Genomic DNA, 23,447 nt, shown 5'->3' on the forward strand with positions numbered 1-23,447 from the left:
GCTCTGGAGGAGAAGAGGCTGGCATTCGGAGGGAAGGCAAAGGCTTCAGAGGTCGCATTGGGTTTGAAGGGAAGGGAAGAGAAGAGGTTCCAAAGAGGAGGAAATGCTGGGCTTCCCCTTCACTTCCAGCCAGCATTTCCTCCTCTTTGGAACCTCTTCCCTTCTCTTCCCTTCAAGCCCAGTGCCACCTCCAAAGCCCTTGCCTCCCCGCCGAATGCCAGCCTCTTCCCCTCCAAAGCATCATCATCATCATCAACAATATCGCTTGCAGGGGAGGCCACCAAAATACCATCTCTGCATCCTCTTTCTTTGCTTTCCCTCTGATTGCCACCCCAGAGGCTGGCATTCAGAGGGAAGGCTGTGGAAACCCATGACCTCGGGGAGTCACACTCTCTCAGCCTCAGGTTAAAGGCATGGCAAATCTCCTCGGAACCAATCTTGCAAAAAAAAAAAAAAAAAAAAAACCAAGATGGGGTCGTTTTAGGGTTGCCATCATGACCCAAATACACACAACACACACACACCTGGAGGTTTTTCAATTTGACAAGTTGACAGAATATGCGAACACTGCCGCTAGTTGTTTTTTTTAAAGGAGGGGGGAAAGCACCCGTTCCGTTGGCTAATGCTGTAGGATATGTCACCTTTGACGAAAGCGGAAGTGAATTTGATTGACAACAGAGGAGGCTCCATTTTAAAGTGATACTGCAAATGTGAACTTCAGAGGGGCAAATTGCATCGATCAAAGTAAAGGGTAGTCCGAACTTCTACCCAGGGAGATTCAGTATGGGGGCAACCAGTCTGTCCAGTTCTATCCAGAGCAAATGGGTTAATGAGAATGGGGTCAAAGAAACCTCCAAATTGCCCATTATCTACAACCTCAATTCTGTAACTGAAACAAATGAAGTCTCTTCTCAAATTTTATATCCATCTACATTCTTTCCATTGTATAGCAATCTATACCTCTGCCAGTAGAACCTCACCATCCAACCCCAAGCAGAATCCTCAGCAAAGAATACTCAGGTACTCACCCGGTACTTACTGATGTTATGTCTCTCAACACAGACACCTTTCAAACAGAATCTTCCTTCTCCACAGCTGGTGCCATCAGCCCAAGGAAAGTGACGTGTCTGGCACATGATGTGGCCACGAGCCTTCCCTGTACACCACAACTTGGTGCAGTACTGCATGTAAGGGCAGGGTTTGGAGCCAACACCAAAAGCCAGCTCACATTGTTGGTTGAGGTTGTAATTGGTGCCGGGAAGTTCTTCAGGCAATGCAATAGGCTTCGTAGGTTGATCCAAGAGGCAGTCACCTGGAAGAGTCAAGAGAGAAATCAGCAAAACAGGAAGACATCATAGAAGTTGACCATTTTCTTCAGAAAACAAGTTGAAGCTCAGAATCTGATGTTGTTCCAAACACAAATGAAGCCAGTTGAGATATCTGAGATTATTGACAGGTTTAGTTTCCAAATCAACTACACTACCACCTCCTAATGGGAAAGTAGGATATGGTTAGATGCACAGCTTGAAGAAGCTATATTGTTCACCACTGGCTATGCTGATTGGGGGATTCTGGGAACTGTAACTTTTCCAAGCTCTGTTCTGAAGTAAAATAACATAGATCCTGCCTGAAGATAAGCATCAGTTCACTCAGTGTCCTCCCTGCAAGATCACTGTGAAATTATAGGTACTTCCTTGAGTGCTATCATGGAAGAAATGTGATCTCTAAATGTAACATTTGAAAAGAGAGACAACCCACTGGATATCAATCCAGGTAAAGACTGTTCTTCCAGAAGTAATAAGGATGTTCCTTTTCTGTCCAGCAACTGGGTCTTCTAAGTAGAGCTTGAGGATTGTGAGAATTGATGTCCAAACTGATAACCAACTTTTCCCTCTCCCCACTTTGCTGATCACTTCTTTACTGATCTTGCTTTTATCATACTTGATGTTTATCCCTCTTTCACCTGCCTACACCGCATCCCCTGCTTACCATGTCCACTGTCCAAGAAGTCAGTGATGATGGCTGCACTACAAGGTGACCATGGATTGGTGCGGTCAATCTGGATCAGAGTAGGTGACATCATGTGATTAGTTTTCAGCCTGCCAAAGATTTCCTCACAGACCTTCACGTTATCATGAGGCATGTTAAGCACGTGACCTGGAGAGAGAAACAGATATAGTCCAATTGAGAGGACAGTCTGGAAGCTTTGGGTTAATGAAATTAGGAACAGCCAAAAGTCTTCATTGGGGTCTTCCCAATTTCATGGAGGCTTGGAGGGGAAGCTAGAATGGGTGCATCAAAATGTTTCACTTGGCTGGCAGCATGCATTTTCAATGTGGGCAAGCTTGGAAAGCATCTCTCTTGAAGAATTACAACCCACTCCCCACACCCAGGTTCCTCCAAGTCAGTGGACATGCTGTCTTGGGGATTCTGGGAGTTGTGAGCTAAAAATGTAACTTTTCCAGGCACACAACACACACAGAGCAGTTTCCAGGATCCACAATTTGGAGGAGAGCTTAAGCTTTGGATGGATGATAGCCGACGCTAAAGAAATAGCTTTTCATCTCTTTTTGTGTGTTTTTATTTGTTTCTTTAATGTTATTTGCCATTACAGCACATTTAATGCATGATGTCTGATGTACTAGCAAGACAGAAAAACAAAAACACAGGAGGGTGTCAGTCACCTAGCAAGCTACAAAATACGGCTGGTAGGCTATGTTTAGTTTGGTGGGTCATAAACTGGACAGGCCTACCTGCTGTCTTTACTACTTCTTTTCTAATCTTTCTTTAACAATCCATAAATGACACCCTTAATGCTTATGAGACTGATTGGTTCTGGAAACACATGCAGTACAGTTGTGGCTCCTTCAGATCCTCCTTCCTGGCTACATGGCTTGCTTGCGTCTCATGTTCTGATCAGATTGCCCCCAAAGGCAGAAAAAGTTACAACAGATGCATGCTGTCCGTGCCAGCGAAGGCCAGCAAGCCAGCATTTTGCTGGCCAAGATTCACACCATCTGCTTTGTGTGTGGACACTCATCTTTCCAAAAGACATGAGAAGGAAACCTGAGAAAATGAGGGAGAAGTGGGTGGGAGGGAGCAGAAAGAAATAATTTCCTTATTCATACACGCTGGCTACCCTGGGAACAAGCTCCCACTGCCCAGATTTCCAGTACTTGGGCTCCTTCTGAACATCTGAAAGCAGACGGCAGATGCACTGGGAACAGCTGAACAGCCTCCTGTTAAAAATTAGACCTAAAATAAATTTTACTGAACTCAACATGGGCCAAAGCATGAACATTCAAGTCAGGCAGCTGAGTTGTTGTTTCAAGATTTGAATATTCAGGCACCACCCTCACTACACATCTTGCTTAAACATGGCATAAGAATGTAAGAAAAGTCATAGAGCTGTAAGAGGCCTTAAGTACCACCTAGTCCAACCCCTTGCCTTCCAGGAATGAATAGCTAACGTATTCCTGAGAGATTACCATCCAACCTCTATTTAAAGACCCCCAAAGAAGGAGAACCCACCAACCTCCAGGATAGTCTATCCTACTGTGATCAGAAAGTTCCTCCTAATGTTTTAGAGCTTTGTTGGATCACACTAAACACCCATCTGATGCCATATCCTTTTGCCCACAGTGGCCAAGTAAATCCCTGTCATGAAGACAACAGTTTTCACACACACTGTTGTTCTCCAGCAGCAATGGTTTTTAAGAGTGTATTATCTCAGAACCTGAAGACAGCATAAGTCCATTATGAGAACTAGTAACCATTGACAGATTTTTCCACCATTTAATTATCTAATCCCCTTTTCAAAGACATCCCAGGTCCTGGTCATTCCCATATTTCCAAATGTTCTGTGTGGAAAAGGAACTCTCATTAGTCTCAGCCCTGAATCTCTTTCCAGTGGCATCTGGTGGCATCCATTTCATGATGGCAGTGAATCCATTCTAGTCTTTAGTTCAACCTTTACCGGAGTTGTCCAAGTGCTGAGATTATCTGGGGGAATCAGTTTAGCACCTCAGCTGACTCTTTTAAAGACTGGATAAAAACCTGGAAGATTTATCACCCTACAAACATGGAAGTCACCAACCACCACTAGGTCTACTGTTTTAAGAACAAGATAATGAAACCTTCTCTTCATCCCTTTCCTTTAGTACATCTGTCACAATTTCTCTCTTTGGTATTTGGATTTTATTTTGAATTGTTCTCTTTTGGTTGTGTTACCCTGCACCACAAAACCACCAACCACCATATATGCACTTCCCGTTTCCTGCCACCAAGCTATGCTTGATGGGCAAACAGGCGCCGTTTGAAGAAGCATTCATTTTCTACCCATCAGACCACATATAAAATACATTTTAAGTATTAAAACTGCCAGTTTTGCAATCCAAACTACCAGCCAACAAATCATTATCTTAACTGACTTCATTCATACATGTGAATGCTGCAGCAGCCATACAGTCAGACCCCATTGCAAAGTCTGGCAGCTCAGACAATGTTTGAGCTAGACCTTTTAATCTGGGTTGATCCATTTGAATGGATGAACCACCAGCATTGAATAATATTACAGTCACACACGTGACAAACATGGGCACTGCAAGCCATCCCATTCTGGCAAGGAAAATCTAATTTGGTACTGAACCTGTTTCAGCCCGTGGGACAGCTTCTGAATCGCATCCAAGAATGCAGGATTTGTTGTGGTGCTAATCGGAAACCCTAAACCTCTTCCTGTTCTCCAAATAAAAAATCAAGCAATTTGGCTGTAAATCCTGTTGACAATTTGGCACCAGGCTTTTCCGGATCTAGGTGTGTATCCAATGCATCCTGGCCATGACAAGTTATTTTAGGATTTCTGAAGCCTGGGAAATGAAGCTATAGCAGAGCCAGGAATCTCTGCTATAGCTTGGGCTTACTTGTCTTCCTCCTAACAGCTGTTTCCAGCAGTTCCAGTCAAACCTCCCTGCAGCAATGGGAATAAAATTCCAAATCTACGTACTCTCTCTGTCTCTCTCACACACATACAAAGATATCTTGGAAAAGTTACTTTGGGACCACAACTCACGTAACCCTCCAGCAGGGTCCTTGGCTTTGCTGGTGAGCAATATGAAAGATGTAATTCTAAAAAAGTAACTTCCCAATGCAGGGTGGTGCTTCCCCAGAAAACTCTTTGGGAAGCTTTTGCTATTGTCTAAACTTCCTGAATGAAGCGTTCTAAGTTATTTTAAACAGCACACTTGTCTCTCTCCTAATTATAGATCAAGACCATTTCTTTTTCTTTTCTTTTTTGGGAAAAAGGGAAGGAGGGGAAGAAAGGAACCAATCACCTCCACCACCACCTCCCTAAGGAAATCTGTTCCCCAGGTGGCAACCGCAGACATGGGGCCAGCCTCTTTGCTGTGGCTTTGGTTTAAGTGGCTGTTTCCTTAGCCACAGGATGATGGAGGGAGACTTGAAGCCAAGAATGGTCTGGCAAACATTTGAAAGGGAACATGCAAAACCAGACAGATGCAAAGCACAGGCAGTGATTGATTAGATGCTGCAACAGTGATGGATTAAAAGCCTAGAGAGCCTTAGACAGAGGAATAGTCTGGAGAGCCACACTCTCAAAGTCCCCATGTTCACCACCATCCTTTCTACCTGCATTGGTATAATCAGGTTGATGTGGCCACAGAACCACAGATCTGAACGGACACATACAGAGGTGGCATCAAGGTCTTCATTCCAGGAAGAAGCGTGGGCAATCGGTAGAACATTTGCTTTGCAGGCAGAAGGTCCCATGTTCCATACCAGTTTGGATTGTGTGCTTTTATGGATCATCTAGAAGATGATGGGAAATAACTCTCTCTGCCTGAAATTCTGAAGAGCTCTGGCCAATCAAAATTGAAAATTCTGGGCTAAATGTACAAATAATGTGGCCTGGCTCTAAAGCAGTGGTCCCCAGACTTTGCCCTTTAAGAGATTTAGAATCCCAGAATCCCAGACTATTGGCCAGCATGGCTGAGGCTTCTGGGAGTTGAAGTCCAAAATCTCTTAAAGGGCACAGTTTGGGGATTACTGCTTCTAAAGCATTTCCTGTGTCCTGTCCTGTCTGTCAGGCAGCCATATCATAATTCAGGCCTGGAGCACATGGTTTCTCCAACTTAAAGTTTTTGCAATCAGGATCTGAAATGGACATCTGAGCTACAGCCAGCAATAGGGAATGTAATGCAACAGTAGTCATGTATTTCTGGCCAATCTTCTTGTGTTTCTATTACAAGGCCAACCAACAGGCCTTGTACCAATCACAGAGGCCAATGTTGTGCCTCTCTACTCCATTTGGAACTTGCAGGAAACTCTAGGACCTGAGCATATCCTGTTCATAATAGGTCTAGATCCTTCATCTCTTGAAGTTCCTAGTTCTTAGCTCAAATGCCAACCAAAGGGCACTGCTATGAAGAAGGGCTAGTTAATCAAAGCAAGCATATCTACACAGTTTACCCCAGGAAGCAGCTATAGAGATAAGAAGTTTTAAACAGGAGAGAGAGAGAGGTGGATAGAGTTGCTCCTTCTTTCTGTCTTTACACCTTCCTGCTTTCCTTACTTATAAGGGCTTTTCAAAAATCTCAATAAACAAACCCAGGCAAGTCTCACAAAGTGAATGTAACATGTAGCCTGGCTCTCCTAGACAGAGTTGTGGTACCTGATTTAAATGTTAAAACTCATCTCAGAGTTGATCTAGCCATATTATTATTATTATTATTATTATTATTATTATTATTATTATTATTATTATTATTTCCTGCTTCTCCCTTATAAGAGATTATATAAGATTATATATATTATATAAGAGATTGGGTGGATATTAATACATTTGTCTAAACAGCTGTGAAAATATCAGTCTATCTGCTAGAGAAAAAGTCACCATAGCTCTCATCTCAACAGAGGTCAGAAGAAAAGAACCATATAGTAAACCATATGCTTTGTATGCTTAATGTATCAAATTAAAGGACCCTTTCTCACTACATATCTATAGTGCTGTGTTTCAATTTTACCTGCCATGGTAATACTACCTGCCACGGCAGAATCCTGGGATTTGCAATTTAAGGAAGAGTATTTTGAATTCGATAGCAGGTGTGACATAGTGGTTTGAACATTGGAAGGAGATCATGGTTTGAACCCTTGCTCAGCCATGGAAACCTGCTCAGTGACAATGGGCAAATCATACTCTATCAGCATCAGAAGAAAGGCAACCCCCCTCTGAACAAAACAAGAAAACCATGTGATATGGCCACCATAACAGAAATTACTTGAAGGCACACAACAACACAACTTAGAATTCTCAGTTAGAGAGCTCTAGTGGCTCACCATACTATAAGCGCCAGGATACCACTGGATGCAAACATGGCAGCTGAAGTATGCAGTGAATAGTGTAGAACTGTGTAGTGTGGAAGGGCTCCAGGACTGGCTCTACTTGGCTTGATGCACATTGAAACAATTGCCTTGGATGGCAGATGCTAAGATATGGAATTATGATGCTTGCTGTTGTTGTTACATGCCTTCAAGTCCTTTCTGAATAATGGTGACCCTATGGTGACCATATCATGGCATTTCCTTGGCAAGATTTGATCAGAGGAGGCTTGCCATTGCCATCCCCTGAGAGTAAGAGAGTGCGACTTACCCAGGGTCATCCAGTAGGTTTCATGGCTAAGGAGGAATTTGAACCTTGGTCACCAGAGTCACAGTCCAATGCTGTAGAAAAGCATGTTGTGCAGCTTGCCCTGCATGCCCGAGGATAGCTTGCTACTTCCATGTGTGATGGAGGAGAATGCCAATATTAAAGGAATCGTAAAGGGAGGATGTGCCATTTGTTTCTTCGCCTCAATCAGGAAAATGTCTTTGAACAATTCAGCCCTTGGCACCTCCAGTTAAAAAGCTCTTAGGGAGTCCATAGTAACTGATAGTTTCCATGTCAAAGTGGGGCAGTTAAACCATTCTGGATTTTAATCTGACCTTTCTTGGAGTCATCCAAGAAGATGAGCCTCAGTCATTAAAACAGGTTCAGCACAATGGAGAGTTCCTGTATAGGCAAAAAACACCATGCTAACCCCAACACCAGTGCTGTCTGTTTCCACATTGCATAATAAATTCCAGCGAAATACTATGGGCTTCCCTGGTTAATGTGATTTTGCCCCAGAGTTAGCAAGGCCATGAGAAGTCCTGGTCAACAGTGTGGGAAAAGGGGATGGCTTGTACCTGGCATCACTGCCGCCACATTTCTAACCTGCAGGAACTCCATGATCAGAGATTAGGCTTGCGCATGCAACCAATAAGGAGATAGATCATGATGACATGATCAGGGTGTCCCTCTACCCTCTCCTCTCTTTAGTCACATAGGTGAGCCCACCCTTTGGGGAAGCAGCACAATGCCAGAAGGCCTCTTCATGAATCTCCTGCAGGTAAGGGATGGCAGAGGTGACTCTGGGGATGGGGCATGGGCAAGCCATGCCAATGTGATGTCAGCGTAACTGGCCCATGCAAATAATGCTGTGACATTGCTCCTGGTTTGGTCTGGTACATGTGACCACTTCATGGCCAAACCAAAGCCAGTTCCAGAGCATAATGTTCCGGAATTTGGCCCTGGACTTACCAGCCAGTACAGACAAGGTCTCAGACTCAGAACGGAATTACCATTGCCCAACATGGAATCCACTGTCTTCCACTATAGGGAGCAGGACTGAGTCTTGAGGAATTAGAATAGAAATTGCTATGACACTCATATTGTTGCCCTGATAATACCGGATAGCTCAGGTATGGTCCAAAGACATATCATTGCCTGAAACAAAGAATTGAATCTTCCAATTTCACATACAGACAACTGACCAGACCAAGATTTAAACCTTTACTTCATCACCTACAATGGGACAAGATCTTCCTTCATGCTTGAGGCTACCAGGTAGCTTGGAGTGTACTCTTCCCCTGCCCCTACCCCACATCTGTTACCTGAGATGCTCACCTCATTCTGTCCAATGTCAGAGCTGTCCTTGTATGGAGAGAAACTGACATTAAATAAAGTGGGAATTACCAAGAACACAGGTTGGACCATCTGACTATCTTTGCCAAAGAGGGAAATCCTTACCTAGTTCATGAGCTGTGGTAAAAGCAGAAGGAAGACCATCATCTTCAATGACTGAGCAGCTGCGTTTAGGATCACACATGGTGCCAACATCTGCCATTCCCAAGGTGTCACAGGTGGTAGCACCGCACAAGTCCTGCCATAAACAATAGAAGTAGTGTACATTAAGAACCCCGTCAATGTGTTCAGGAAGGTTTCACATGGACATGACAAGACTTTTTTCTACAGTCATCATTTTTGAGCAAGAGGTTGTGTCATACCCTCAAGAGAGGCTGAAACCTGTGACATTCTTATATCTGTGAAAAGTATGGTGTGCTACAAAGTGGGAAGTTATTATGTGTGTGCATGCACATGAAACAAATGGCATGTATGTTAAGAACAGTAATTGTGCAGCATTGAAAGATAAGGTAGATTTTAAGGAAAGGGATATGTTCAGCCCACAGAATGTAAGACTGAGGAGGATCTGATGGCATTCTTCGAATAACTGAAGAGCTGTGAGATAGAAAAGGACTTGTTCCCTGCTGCCCTGGAGGGCAGGACTAGAGCCATCTGGCTTAAGTTATGGAAGGATTTTAGCTGGTGGCTTCCATGTCAGTGAGGCAGTTGAGCATCTTGGATAGTTCCTTTAAAATGCAAACTAAAACCCAGAGCAGATGCACATTGCCACCAACACAGAGGCCAGCTGCTAGAGCAGGAGAATATGTTTTGGTACAACAGGGAGAGAGAAAAAATTGAGGATAGGAGCAATTAATCAATGAAATCTAGTGGGCTGGTGGGAGACTTTAGACAGAAGCAGGATGAGTATATTCTAGCTCTATATTTCCCACACTGAGTAGGGGATCATACTAGCGGGCCTGAAGGATACCCTCCAGCTCTTATCAATTTTATGGTATGTACACAATAAATTAATTCCTACGGAGCTGTTTCTGTATGCAAGAATTCCAGTTAGCCAAGCCAAGGCCAAAATGGAAGGAAAGGACAGTCAACAAGGTTGGTTTTGTTCAACACAGAAAACCTTGAGCAATAAGAGGAAGATAAAAATCAGCGCTACATTTGGAAATTTGAGCATGGGGAGAAAGAAAGATCCCTCTTTTGATCTCCAATTGGAGCATCATGTCACTTTTGTACAAACAGGAAGAGCTACCTCCAGGCTATGTAATAACCAGCACATGAAAGCAATAGATATTTTTGCCCAGCCAGAGGATGTTCTTGATACTTTCAAGCTACCCATTGCATTTTTGTTGCTTCTTCCTCCTCTTTGTTTGGATTTGCTGTTGCACTGAAATGGCCTCCAAAAAAAAGTTCAACAGAAGTCCAGAAGCCCTTCCACACTACACAGTTATAGCACCTCAGTGGTCATTGCTCCATCCTATGGAATCCTGGGCCATGTACTTTGGTGAGGCACTAAAACTCTCTGACTGAGTATTCTAAACACCCCATTCTAAATTACAAATCCCAGGAGTCCATGATAGGAGTCCATCATGATAAAGTGGATCAAAGTACTATAATTGTGTAGTGTGGAAGGGTCAGAACTGATTTAACTTGAGCTCTGCCCACATTTTACAAAGTTCATCTCTTCAGTTGTGTTGAGCACCAGAATCATGGTGAACCATTCTCAAGGCAAAATTCAACATGCTACAAATCACAGAATTCCATAGCATTGACCCAAGTCAGTTAAAACAGCATCAAACTGCCTTATTTCTGCAGTGCAGATAAGACCCAAGGCAAGTCCTCTCAGCCTGAAGTCTTGGAGTCCTTCTTGTTGAGGACAACCAAGGACCTAACAGTTTTAGGCCAGAAAATGCCTACATGTAATGAGTCAATCCAAGGTAATAATGATATAGAGGGAAAGGCATGTCCCCCAACATTTCACAGATGAAAACCAGGACAAGCATGGCAGAGTGACATCAGAGTGGCAAAAGTTATTAATGAGAAAGAAATCATAAGGTAGGAAAGACTACAGCAGATTGCATTTTCCTGAACCTACTTGGAAGGGCAATATTTTGCCACCTTCTTTCATTTTCTTCTTGCTGAGTTAATGGAATGCAAACAACATATTGCACTTTTAATTCACTTGCAGCATCTGAAGGAAGCTGAGGACAAAGGGGGAAAGTGGGAGGTGGAGAGAGAAATTGGAACATTTTAAAAGCAAGTGAAAAGTGGGCTGATAGAAGTCAATCTGGGCTGTCCTTGCAAAACCTGGACAATTGGAGGATATAGAAAGCTTGCTTTCCTTTGGACAGTGTGGTCAACAGGAACATCCATAGTTTATTAATGTGTGTCCCTATATGATGGGGTGAGCAACCTCTGAAGTAGGGTTTTTGACTGCTGCATCCACTCAAGGACACACCAGAATAGCCAATACAACTGAAAGTGGTGTCGTATCACTTCCAATTTCAAATTTGGCTAAAACTGGGTCTGAATTTTAATAAGGTTGGGAGTATTGAATGAATTGGACGTTGCGGGGCAAAACCTCTGCAGCTTGTACCAATTTCGAGCTGGTATGGACCCAAAAATCTCTTTATTTTTAAGGCTCAGATAAGCTGTACTTTCTCCACTCGTGAGGTATATGTGCTCAGACATCCCTGTCTGTTGCATTCACACTTTCTGTCTACCCTAAAACATTTTAGGTCTGCTGTACATCTGATAACATAATTTGTAGAGTCAACTTGAATGGAAAACCTATTATTCAGGGATCCACTGAATGTACCTGTGAAATAATTCAAGAACATGGGTCTCTCCTGAACATGAATGCTTTTGGTTGGATTGGCAGAGAAAACAAAAGCATGGAGGAGGAAGGATGATCAGGCATGTGGTATAGAGCAATGGGGCTGGAAAAGCATTTAAAGAACTGGGCAGAAAATAGAAAAGTCACAGTGCCAGAAGAAAATGGAAGTGAGATAGCTTTGCTTTCAGCATCAGAAAGCACTTCTCTCAATCCAATGAAGCATATTTCTCCAGCTCTTGACAAGATGTGGCTCACAGAACTTCCAGTCTTTCTTGACAGCCAGCAAAGCATGGAAAGCACTCAGTAGTGGAGCACATGTGTGCTCTGGGTGTGATGCTCTATAGATTAGCACAGGCCATTCAAAAACAGGGTATTCAAAACATTTTCATCTTCCCAACTGTAACTCTTGAGTTTAGTTACTTTCTTCCAGTAACTGTCCTCTCATCACATAGCAATGGATGCTTAAGGCTATGAGCAGAACAGCTGGCAGTTGGGAATCAGTTCCCAACGTCAGAAGCACCATGGGGAATAACTGCCACATCTTTCTCTTAAGCGATAAGCCCTCTTGCTGTTGTGATGGAGCCAGATCTGACATCATGGCCTACAGATGTTGCCTGCAGAGGCTGGTCCACAAGCCTGAGTGAAGGCAGTGCTTTTCTTTGCGTATTACAAATTGCTTCCATATCCTCTCATTGGAAGAGCAACAGGAACAGTTCCATGACACATTCTTGGAGAACTGAAAGACCTTTTTAAAAAGGGAGCACATGCTGTCATGTTTCACGATTACTCCATACAAGCCAATGCAAAAACTGCAGCAGTTGAGGTTGGAATGCAAAATGCAACACTGCCACTTTGCACAAACCTGGCATCCAAAATCTCCTGGCTCCCATCTCAACTTTCAGATGCAATTTTAACCTTTAAGTGGAGAAGAGGTAATGACATATATATTTAAATGACTGCAACCCGGGGCAATAACCAGGGTGAAGGCAGCAGGTTCATCCCTCACCTGGAACACTGATAACACCCCAGTGAACATTCTTCTCCAAACTATTTCTGATATTGCATTCAATGAAAGAGAGCCGGGGATTCTAGTCCTGCTGGCTCAGGGATTTCTGAGTGTAATCCACAAAAGTAATTTATTCAAGCTCTGCAAAATATGCCAATCTAACCTAGCTAGGATTTCAGTGGCTAGATTTTTCTATGCTCACTATATAACCTGTTGACAAGAAGGGAAATTTGCTATTCGAGGAGAATTCTATGAATGCTACAAACTGCCTGAAAGACAAATAAATGGCTCATAGAGTGAATCAACCCTGAACTGTGCTTAGAAGCCAAAATAACTAAATTGGGGCTATCATACCTTGGACATACCATGAGATGACAACTCATTAGGAAAGATATAAATACTTGGCAAAGTGGAAGGCAAGGGCTCCAATGCCCTAACCCAATCCCCACATCTGATTTTGGAAGTTAAGCAAGGTCAGCTCTTAGTTTAAAAATATGTTCCTGTCTACTGTCTCATTTTACCATAATGTGGCCATTTGTTAAGGGCTTTGGTGGGTCTTAAATGTACTGACAATTCACTTCATGTCTTTGTTTGAACAAGCAAGCTGTTCATAGCAATGCCATCCCAAGAAATTTGGCTACCTGAGGCAAAGCAGCAAGTGCTTAATTCATCAACTCTTGTTATAGGAAAAAACACCACCACCCCACCCAAAGTTGTCCAAAATTGGAGATGTTTTCCTTTTCATTTTCCTGAGAGTTATTGTGGGTTGTTTTTTTTTTCAAGACTGATTTTTGTTCATTTTTATAAATGCATAAAATTTGAAACTATTAACTGTCACGTTGCCTCATTGCTGGCCTGTTGTAAAGGAGCAGCATTGAATGCATTATCTGTATCTATTTGATCAAACACCATGTCTTTTTTTACTTGTGTGCTGTGTGTGTATAAGTGTGTGTGTGTGTGTGTGTGTGTGTGTGTGTGTATCTGCCTAATTTGTCCACACAAATCAAAAAGATGCTTCTGTCAACACATCAAGGCATCCTTGTCTCAGCCAAAATCTCACCAGCTGTGAAGTATTTTCACATCCTTACTCCACCCACATACAACCCCCAAAACAAAGTGTGTAGTACTCACAGCCTAGTTACATGGGCACATGAGCCAGAAAATCTCCCAAGCAAATCTCTACATCCCTGCCAGTGAAAATAAAAATTAATTAATTAATTTGCTGCCCCTTGGTCCCATGCCAAAATCTTCTGCCATCCAGAGCAAACACTTCGCTGTATCTACTGCAAAGGCAGGCTCTAGTACATGATGCTGGAGAGAGGAGAACATGGTTCCCTTCAGGTGCTGCTGGACTGCAGCTTCCATGATCCTTTGCCTTTGGCTATGTTGGCCAGGCCTGATGGGACATGCAGTCCAATGATATCTGGAAGACTACACATTGCTTCACTCCTGATGCAAAAAAGCCCACTGAACATCACAGGGATGGCTGACTGCCAGCACCAGGCATGTATCCTGAGACATCAAATCCAATCCCAGTCCTTGGATGTCCTTCTCTCTGTCAGAAGCAGATACAGCCTCCTTCTTTCCTGTGAGGGAGATCTCCTTTGAACTGCGCCCACACAGGAGAGTCAGGAAGGAGGAAGAGAGAGAAGAAGATGAATGGATTGACAGATTTTAAACACAGGGGCATTCTTCATCTTTTGGGGAAGACTCAAGCATCGTATTTCACCTCTATCATCTTTTGAGATCTTGCTGACAGCTGAAGGAATCCAGGATGAAGATACACATGGTATGAGCTGCTGGGAGCTAGCCAGGATGGTCATAAATATTATGGAAAACATCAGCACTGCAGAGGGTGGGATGGCACAATCCATAAGAACAGCAAGCCAAAGGAGCCACTGTGTCTAGTCGTCAATTACGCTTGCTCTGTGTGATCCTCAGAGTTGGGAAACAAACAGTCAGAAATAATAAGTTACATGACATTAGTTCCCTTTTTGGAATAATTAAACAAATAACCAAGGCTGGGGTTCTCTTGATGATTTACACTTGTGTATCAAAGGATTACACAAATGTCAGTATATTTTCAGCCACTGTGCAAGAAGGTCCCCAGTACCTCCCTGTGCAATGCTTTATCCCAAGCTCTGCAAAGGCAGCCAGATGGCAACCAAATGGAGCTCCCTGTCATCCCCAACTAAGCCACCATTGCTGGGCCGCTGGGGATGCCAGGGAAAGCTTTGTCTGTGCCCTTCACCATCTGGCCTCAGCCACCTTCCCAGACCCATAGCATCAGTTAGATGGTGGAGCTCTACATTCATGTTACCTTACAATTGTACTGAAAGATAACCTCAATCTTTTTATGGTGCAACTGTAACTATTTTAGTTACCTTTAGAATTACAAGGCAAACTCACTAATTAGGTGTGTTTTGTGTCCCAAACCAGGGGCTTGTAGCATTCTTATATATTTAAAAGAATAGAACCTAACAGTAGCAATTGTAGCAACTTTATTTACATACAGTCAATGTTTAAAAAGCTACTTTGTTTTTTAGTGATATTACTTTTTTGATCTCATGATGCTAATAGTAACAAATTACTTATTAATATAACTTTCCAAAATTTGGCAGTTCCTGTCCTTCACTTTGTGCAAATGGGACCTTCTGGGAGAGGCCCTGGGATCTATCCATACCCACATGCATGCATAACTTCAACCTACATAATTTCAACCTAGACAAGGAAGAAATCAAAATAGGTAAAGAATTCCCATGTTTTGGATCAAAGATTGATCAGAATGGAGACTGCAGTCAAGGGATCAAAAGAAAACTAGGATTGGGAAGGGCAACCATGAAAGGACTAGACAAGATCCTGAAGTGTAAAGAGGTCCAACTGAGCACTAAAGTTAGAATCATCCAAGCAACTGTATTCCCCATCACAATGTATGGATGTGAGAGCTGGATAGTGAAGAAGGCAGACAGGAAGAAAAACCCACACAAAAAGACTATGCCAGCCATGAAAGCCTTTGACTTCACAGTTCCTTTAAACTCTGGATGAAAACCTAGAGAGGAATCACCATCCTACTGATGTGGAAGCCACCAGTTGCCACTGCTTGCAAGTTTATGATCTTTAAGAGCTTTTGCCTCAAGGGAAGAATAATCCTATGAATATTTCCTCAGAGGTTCTGCTATATTTCAAAAAGCTTACTCCCTCATGAACATGCATAGGACTGACAATTGTTCATTTAATGTACTACAAGATTCCTTTCTTTTTCTTTTCTGAATTTGTTGCCCCAGGTTAATACAGCAAGCCAGTCCAGGATTTACTACTAAAAGTGCAGCCCAAATGTTTCCATGTTCACTTTCCTTTTTCTTTCTAGATGCTAATCTCAAAAGGTTCAGCAGCCTGGACAGGGAAATCAGGCAGATTCCATTGTCCTTCTGCAAACTGCATCACTTGTAGCCAGCACATGCTTTTCTGTGGCGGATGCTAGAGAATCTGGCACAATCTTTTTTTCTTTTTCTTCTTTTTAAAAAAGGAAGCGGAAAGTAAACTGAGTAGTAAGCCCCCCCCCCAAAAAAAAAACCCTCTCCTGCTAGGCAACTACTGGGCCTTAAGAGGAAACCTATATTATCAGATGGTGGGGGTTAGGAAGGAGTCACTTGGTTTTTAGGCCACCATCCAGAACAAGTGAAATTAAGTGTAATAGGTTTGCAAGGGTCGCTGGCCAGAATGCAGCAGCATTTTTTAAAAAACAAATGTACACGCATAACAAATTTATGGATAACTCAGCAGGAAAATTGGATAACAAGCAACACAGAATGCACACAAGGAAATTAATCGGTCTGCTTTAGCATCCATGCCAGTAACAGGGAATGGGTATAGGTCCATTCCAAAGGACAGCTCTACTATGAGTGGTCTCACACAAAGAAAAAGAGGGTGGAAGGGGGTCCACTGGAAAATGCCTTCTACTGAGTCTGACCAGTGATCCACTTAGCCTAGCAAAGCTGGCACTGGCTGGCAGCAGCTCTCCAGGATTTCAAGCAGAGGTTTGTCCAGTCCTACCTGGAGATGCAGGGTATCAAACCTGAGACTTCATGCTTGCAAAGCTTTTGCTCTACTACAAAGCTATGGTCCCTCCCAATGGTCAGCAAGGAATGATGGAGAGCTCCCATCCTCAGTTTCTCCAAGGGAGATACAGGCTCATTGAGAAGGCTGGTTCACCTACAATGAACTGTATGTGTGAAAGTGAACGGCATAGGCATGGCATCACTGAAAAAGCTTTCCTGACAGAGCTCTCCAACAATGTTGGATTTGGTCACCCAATTACAAGTTTAATAATTACAAGTTTAACTAATCCTGAGCTAATCCCGGACTCCATAAACCTTAGAGTAGTGGTGAAACACATGCTTTTACAGCACAAGATCCTGGGTTCAATCACTGGCATCTCCAGGGCCCCTTTCACACTCCACAATCATAGTGCTTTTTTTCCACTTAAACTGCTGCAGTTCCATCCTATGGAATACTGGGGTTTGAAGTTCCATAAGCACTAGAACTCTCTGGTTGAAAATTCTCAATAACCCTCCCTAAACTACATATCCTGGGGTCCAGCAAGATGTTGCCACAGGAGTAAACATGGAATCATAGCAATATAATTGTGTAGTGTGAGAGGTCCCCCAGGTAAAGCTATCAGGGTTTATGGGATCAGAAGAATGCAGAGCTTGAGAAAATTCCTTTTTTGAACTATAACTTCCACAATCTTTTATTCAAAACAGCCACTGACCATGTAATCTGAGTGATTCTGAGAGATACAGTTCAAAATAACGTCACTTTCCCAAGCTTAGTGTCCTTTTGTGCCTAAGAAAGATCATGCATAAGGGAGCATTAAGATAAAGCCTGACCTGGTACAAAGCTACCTTTCATGCTAAGAGAATAAAACGTGTCTTTGAATATTCAGCTTTGCACCTAGGGATGGGTGAGAATTGTGATTTAGTCCATTTAATTTGGGGCATTTTTCAAATCTGAAATTTTTAAGTAGGAAATCTGAAGACCTGAATGGGGCAGTGAATTTACTCCAAGTTGCAGTCCAAATGTTAAAGACGCTATCTGGAGTACTGAACCCTAATTCCAAAATAGCCTCAGCACCTCAGATAGCTCCTTTAAAGAATGCAAGTGGACTGGCCACCTTACTGACACTGGAGCCACTGGTGCCCGCTAAGCATGGGTAAAGGTTTTGTCTTAAGTCGTTTCATTTGAATTCACCCAAATCCACACGTGTTTGAATATGGGAGGAAGCAAACTCAGATTCACTGCACTGCCAGGAGATGCTGAGCAAATATAGGTTTGAAACCCCAGGTGAAACCAGCATTGTAGAGACAGTGTGTAAACTAAAGAAGCTCCCTTCATGGTTATTTAGTGACCAGTGAAGAGCAGAAGTCATCGAAGAAGCATGTGGCTTTGTCCCTACAGTCAGATACAGAAAAATGCCATTATCCACCAAGACCACCGAAATCTTTGGGGGTCCTCAGGGCATCTTGGCAAATGATGTCAATGTTCTTCATCTGGCCATGGGACATAGCCAGATGCTTGTCCAATGTTCTCTGCTCTCCACCAGCCACTAAATGACTGTGCACAGGATGCTCCTCGTGCAGCTAAAATGTAGGGTATGGGTCTTGTTGTTGCTCAGGTTCTGTAGAGGATTCCAATCCTGCAACAACAACAAAAAGTGGCTTACTAAGGCATTAAGTTGGACATAAGCCATTATTATGTCACTAACAGAATGCCAGCACACATTGGCAGTCAGGGAAAGGACAGAGCATCATTTCTCATTACAAGTACAGTACTTTACTCCCAGATGCAGGCTTTTCAGACAATTAAGTTCTGAATTTTCTAAGGAAAAGGGTCAACTTACTTAAACTTATTTTTAACATGCTTATTGGACTTAAGATGGAATTTCAACAATAACTAAATTTCAGAAATAGCTTAATTGAATTGTTAAGTGAGAGACCTTGCCAAAGAGCCAAGAGGTTTTATATTTCCCAGCTGGTTCTCTCCCCAAAGCCTAGCTTTTTTGGATTTTTTTGCAAAACTGCTTCTTGCTTTTTTGTTAGTCCCTCAGGTTTAAGGAACTGCACTGTTTAGGTCACAAGATCCAAAACACTTACTCAAGAGATGTTCCAATGGGATGAAATGTGTTAAGGGCTTTTCAGGTTAGCCCTCTCAGTAAATGATCTGCCTCCAAGAGAAATGTGCTTTTCTAAAACTCATGCAGTTTTTCCCCCTTTTTCTACCAAATTCAAAACAAGGATGTAGCAGAGGAGGAGAATAAAATCAGGGACATTATTTTTCACTTGCATTCTGGTAATGTCTTCAGTGCCGACACTAAACTTATAATTTAAATGGCAACGTAAGAAACACTAAATAGTTAATTTTCTCCTTTCTAATTTAAATGTTAATTGAATTAGATTATTTTATCTTATTAATCATTTTCTACTAATGTGAAGTCGAAGGCTTTAATGGCCAGCATCCATAGTTTTTTGTAGGTTTTTCAGGCCATGTTCTAGAAGAGTTTATTCCTAATGTTTCGCCAGGAAGATTCCAGCCACAGAAGCTGGTAAAACGTCAAGAATAAACTCTTCTAGAAAATGGCCACATAGCCCAAAAAACCCACCCAAAAAAAAATTCTTATCTCCGCTGACATGCAAAACAATTTGGGCCCCATGCAAGGAAGAGATATGAAGCTGTTCCAACCTGGTTCTGAATTCACCAGAGCCCCCAAGATGTCTGTTTGGCTGCTGACTGATCTGTGCTAGAACTGTAGAATGGTGCTATTGGACCAGTCTGGTACTATTCATTGAGACCCAAGGTTTAGTGAGCCATAAGAGCTGAAGGAGTGGCAAGATGTTGGAGACAGAAGGATCTTCAGTCATCTCCTGGTACAGAGTACAAGTATCAGTTGCAAAGGCCAGAAGGCCTGCTGGTGTGCACATGTGTGTATGTACCTTCAGTCACCTGTTGATTTATGGTGACCCCATGAATTTCATAGGGGTTTCCTTGACAAGGAATATCAGAGGTGCTTTTTCCAGTTCCTTCCTCTGAATTATAGCTTACAACACCTGGTATTTAGTGGTGGTCTCCCATCCAAGTATTAACCAGAGCTGACCCTACTTAGCTTCCAAGATCAGACAGGATCTGGTACCTTTAGGGTCTCTAGGCCTTATACCTAGTAGTGATAAGATGCTAATCAGTTAGTAGTAAGTGCCAGTGAAGGGGGGAGGCCTTGACAGACATTGCTAACCAAGAGTTTTCCAAGTGCTGCTTTCCATCAGCCACAGAAGGAATTTCACTCTCTCTTGTCTCACCCTGATAGGTGAGTTATGAGAAGAAGCTAAGCTCATTCATCATTCAGATCATCCTTTCTGCTTCTTGAGAGACTGGGATGGGAAAGCTACTGAATTCTTTGGTCAGTCTCCATTACGATCTGCTTCTCCTTTCCCTTCTGAAGGTAGGCAGAACAGACAGGAGCTGGTTCACTCCCCAGATGGCTCTCTTGCTGGCTTATCAATTTCGGAGGACCCAAATCAAATATCACCCTGCAACTCTGTGACACGTTCATTACAAAAGGCTTTGATGCTAAACAAAGTACTTCTTCCCATATTATTCAGGTCTTTGGGGGATCTCTTGCAAAAGAATGTCAGCTTGATTTGTTTCAAAGAGCGTCTTCCTAACCCTCATGGTAACGTCTGGAAACAATGCAAGGAGTATCCACACAAGGGTTCAGGGATATTATTCCCATGATTGTCATGGCCACCTGCTCCTTCCATCATTTATGTTTTCATGTATATATTAATCCGAGCTTAGAGAAGTCATTTGCTGAGATTACAGTTTCCCCAATCTTCCCAGCCAGCATCAGATTCAGCAGTTCCAAAAGCCAATTTTCCAAGTTCTAGCCTAGACCAAGGCTTTCAGAAGAGGTAGAAACTACTGGACCCTCAGACTCTGGTGTTTGCCTACTCAAACACCACTTTGGAATGAAAAGGTTCAGATGGAAGGGTCTCCCACCTAAAGGCTCTCTTAGCAGAGGTCAAAGGGATGTGGTGAACCCTACGTAGGGCTGGATATCTCCACTATCATGACCATGAGATTTCTAAAAAAAAAACATCTGGCTATCCACATCTGGAAATAGAATATGGCATTAGATCGACCCTCCAGCTTATCCAGCAGAGTAGAACTTCTCTCACACAGATGTTTCCTCCAAATACTATGTGGATTTCCCCCCACTTTCGTCCTCTTTCACTCTCCAAATGAAATTTTGCACACATATCTTTCTATATCTGTCCTTCTGCAGAAGAAACAGTGTCCTAGGATGGACACAGGCAACATCATTGACAGAGTACAAGTCCCATCATCCCTTGCCACTAGCTACATTGGGTAGAGCTCAAGGGATCTGCAGACCGATAACATCTGGAGTGCTACAGGTTGCATGCCCACCCATGGCCTAGAGTTAAGATGAAGACACCATAGGCATGATGCTAGCTGGTTCCTGCTCTTCATCCAGACCTGCTAGATAGAGGAAAGAAAGCATTGTGGGCATTTGCTCATCATCCAGAGACTGAGAGTGTGATCCAAAAGTAGAACATCCGTTCATCTGAGGGAGGGGGAAATGTTGCTCTGTGGAGGCTGGCCATTTGCTTGGCCTTACTCATTTCTCTTTCTTTCTTTCTTTTTTAATTCCTGTTTCCTTGCTAGCTGAAAAGAGCCCTTGGCTCCCCGCCCAACACCTGCACTGACACACTGACACACTTTCTCTGGTGAATCTCGCCTGCTGACTGCAAGCAGAGATTAACAAGGAACTTTTAATGGGTCCTCCCTTTAACCCCTATGCTTCTTATGCCTGGGTTCCAATGGACATTAAGTCATAACTGTTGTCCTTTGCCTTAGGAAACCATAAGACCCACATATTGACTCTTCACATAACTTGGGACAAACAACCAAACGCCCTCCACACCTTTGGGACTTCAACTCCCATAAGCCTCAACCCAGCATGACAATGGTCACGGATTATGGGAGGACACATCTGAAGGACATCCGATTGCTTACTGCTTGCTTGAGCCTGTGCAATGGGTCATATGAATGCATAAGGTGGAAGGGAGAACTGGTTACATAAGTCATGGAGAAAGAGCCTCAGTGAATAAGTACAGTATCCATAAAATAACACAATGGAAAGCAAGAACTAGACAGAAACATGAGATGGAAAGTTCTCCATGGGCAGTGTTTATTTGTGAATGAAATGAATACTACTTATGAGCTCATGACATAGCATGAACCATGTCTTGCAAATAATGCTTTATAAGTAAATATGCTGCATGAAGCACATTTCTTCTCTGAGTGACAATTTTGTTTGTGTGAACTAACACAGGAAACAGTTGTGCTATTACTTTTTGGAATAAGTATGCCTAGATCTGAGTTTGAAGCCTGCAAGCAGGGCATGGATGTCATAGCACCTTCCCCCCCCCCCCCCAAATCCATATTTCCCAGCAAGTGGTATTGAGAGGTCTGGGAAAATATATATACAAGACTAATTTATATATGTCCTATTATTCTCATTGATTACATATATATCCCACAGTTCTTCCATCTTAAGACTCAAGGTGGCATACATAGGACTCACAAATAGTCTCCCTCTCTTTGAAGCATTGACTACTTAGCTTCAGAGCAGTGGCTATATAATATGATGTCTTGACAGCCGTGCCTGAAGCCCATTTTGTTTCTCAAAGCACCTTGATGCTTAATTTCCCAAAAATTCTGTACAAAGCCAACTACCTCCTAATTTTAATATGTTGATGCTATCAGCCTTCAAGACATTTCTGACTTACAGTGAGCCTGTCACTGGGTTTTCTTGGCAAGATTTGATGAGAGTGAGTTTACTTTTGCCTTCCTCTGAAACTAAGAGAGTGTGACTCTCCCAAGGTTGCCCAATGGATTTCCATGGTCTCCAGAGTTATAGTTCAACACTCAAATCACTACACCACCCTGGTTCCAATGTTCACATGTTTAACACAAACTTTGGATGTTCAGAATCCCTTGCGTGTACTGCCTCGCTTTAGTCCTAACAATAACACCACTAAATAGGATCAGTGCTATTATCCTTTAAATAATAATAATCTGCATGCTGCCTTTCTTTCAGAAATTGGGACCCAAGGAGACTCCTAGACAAAATCAGCTTAAAAACCTTAATAGTGAGATTTCCTGAATCATAGTCACTACACTACAGTAGTGCCATCTAAGAATGAGATTTGTAAGAGCATTAGGAAGCTGCCTTGTATATAATGAACTACATCATTGACAGAGACCACCAGTACTTCTCCAGGGGTTCAAACAAGGGGTTTCCCAGCTGGGCCACAAGACATTGGCACTCAAACTTTGTATGTACTGAGTCCTCTGCCACTTTACTCTTTCTAAAGCCAGGGCATGGGAAGCTGTCTGATGCCAAATAAAATTACTGGACTGTCAAGTTCAGAGCACTGACTGGTGCAGAATCTCTGTATTTTCAGGCAGACCAGGAACATTATTTAGGGAGTGAATCTGGGACCTCAATATGGAAAGTA

The 23,447-nt window shown here is 42.8% G+C and overlaps 1 protein-coding gene across 1 annotated transcript in view; it reads right to left on the minus strand.

The window, feature by feature from the left end:
• ADAMTS15 (ADAM metallopeptidase with thrombospondin type 1 motif 15) overlaps positions 1-23,447 on the minus strand; it is a 43,381-nt gene that overhangs the window by 8,880 nt on the left and 11,054 nt on the right. Inside the window, exons 2-4 of the mRNA XM_042475728.1 lie at positions 9,122-9,254; positions 1,990-2,157; positions 1,029-1,312 (exon numbers count right to left, since the gene is read on the minus strand). Of these exons, the coding sequence (XP_042331662.1) occupies positions 1,029-1,312; positions 1,990-2,157; positions 9,122-9,254 (585 nt within the window). The remainder of the gene's footprint in view (positions 1-1,028; positions 1,313-1,989; positions 2,158-9,121; positions 9,255-23,447) is intronic.

The sequence above is a fragment of the Sceloporus undulatus genome, chromosome 6 (genome assembly GCF_019175285.1).
Source record: "Sceloporus undulatus isolate JIND9_A2432 ecotype Alabama chromosome 6, SceUnd_v1.1, whole genome shotgun sequence".
Taxonomy (NCBI): domain Eukaryota; kingdom Metazoa; phylum Chordata; class Lepidosauria; order Squamata; family Phrynosomatidae; genus Sceloporus; species Sceloporus undulatus.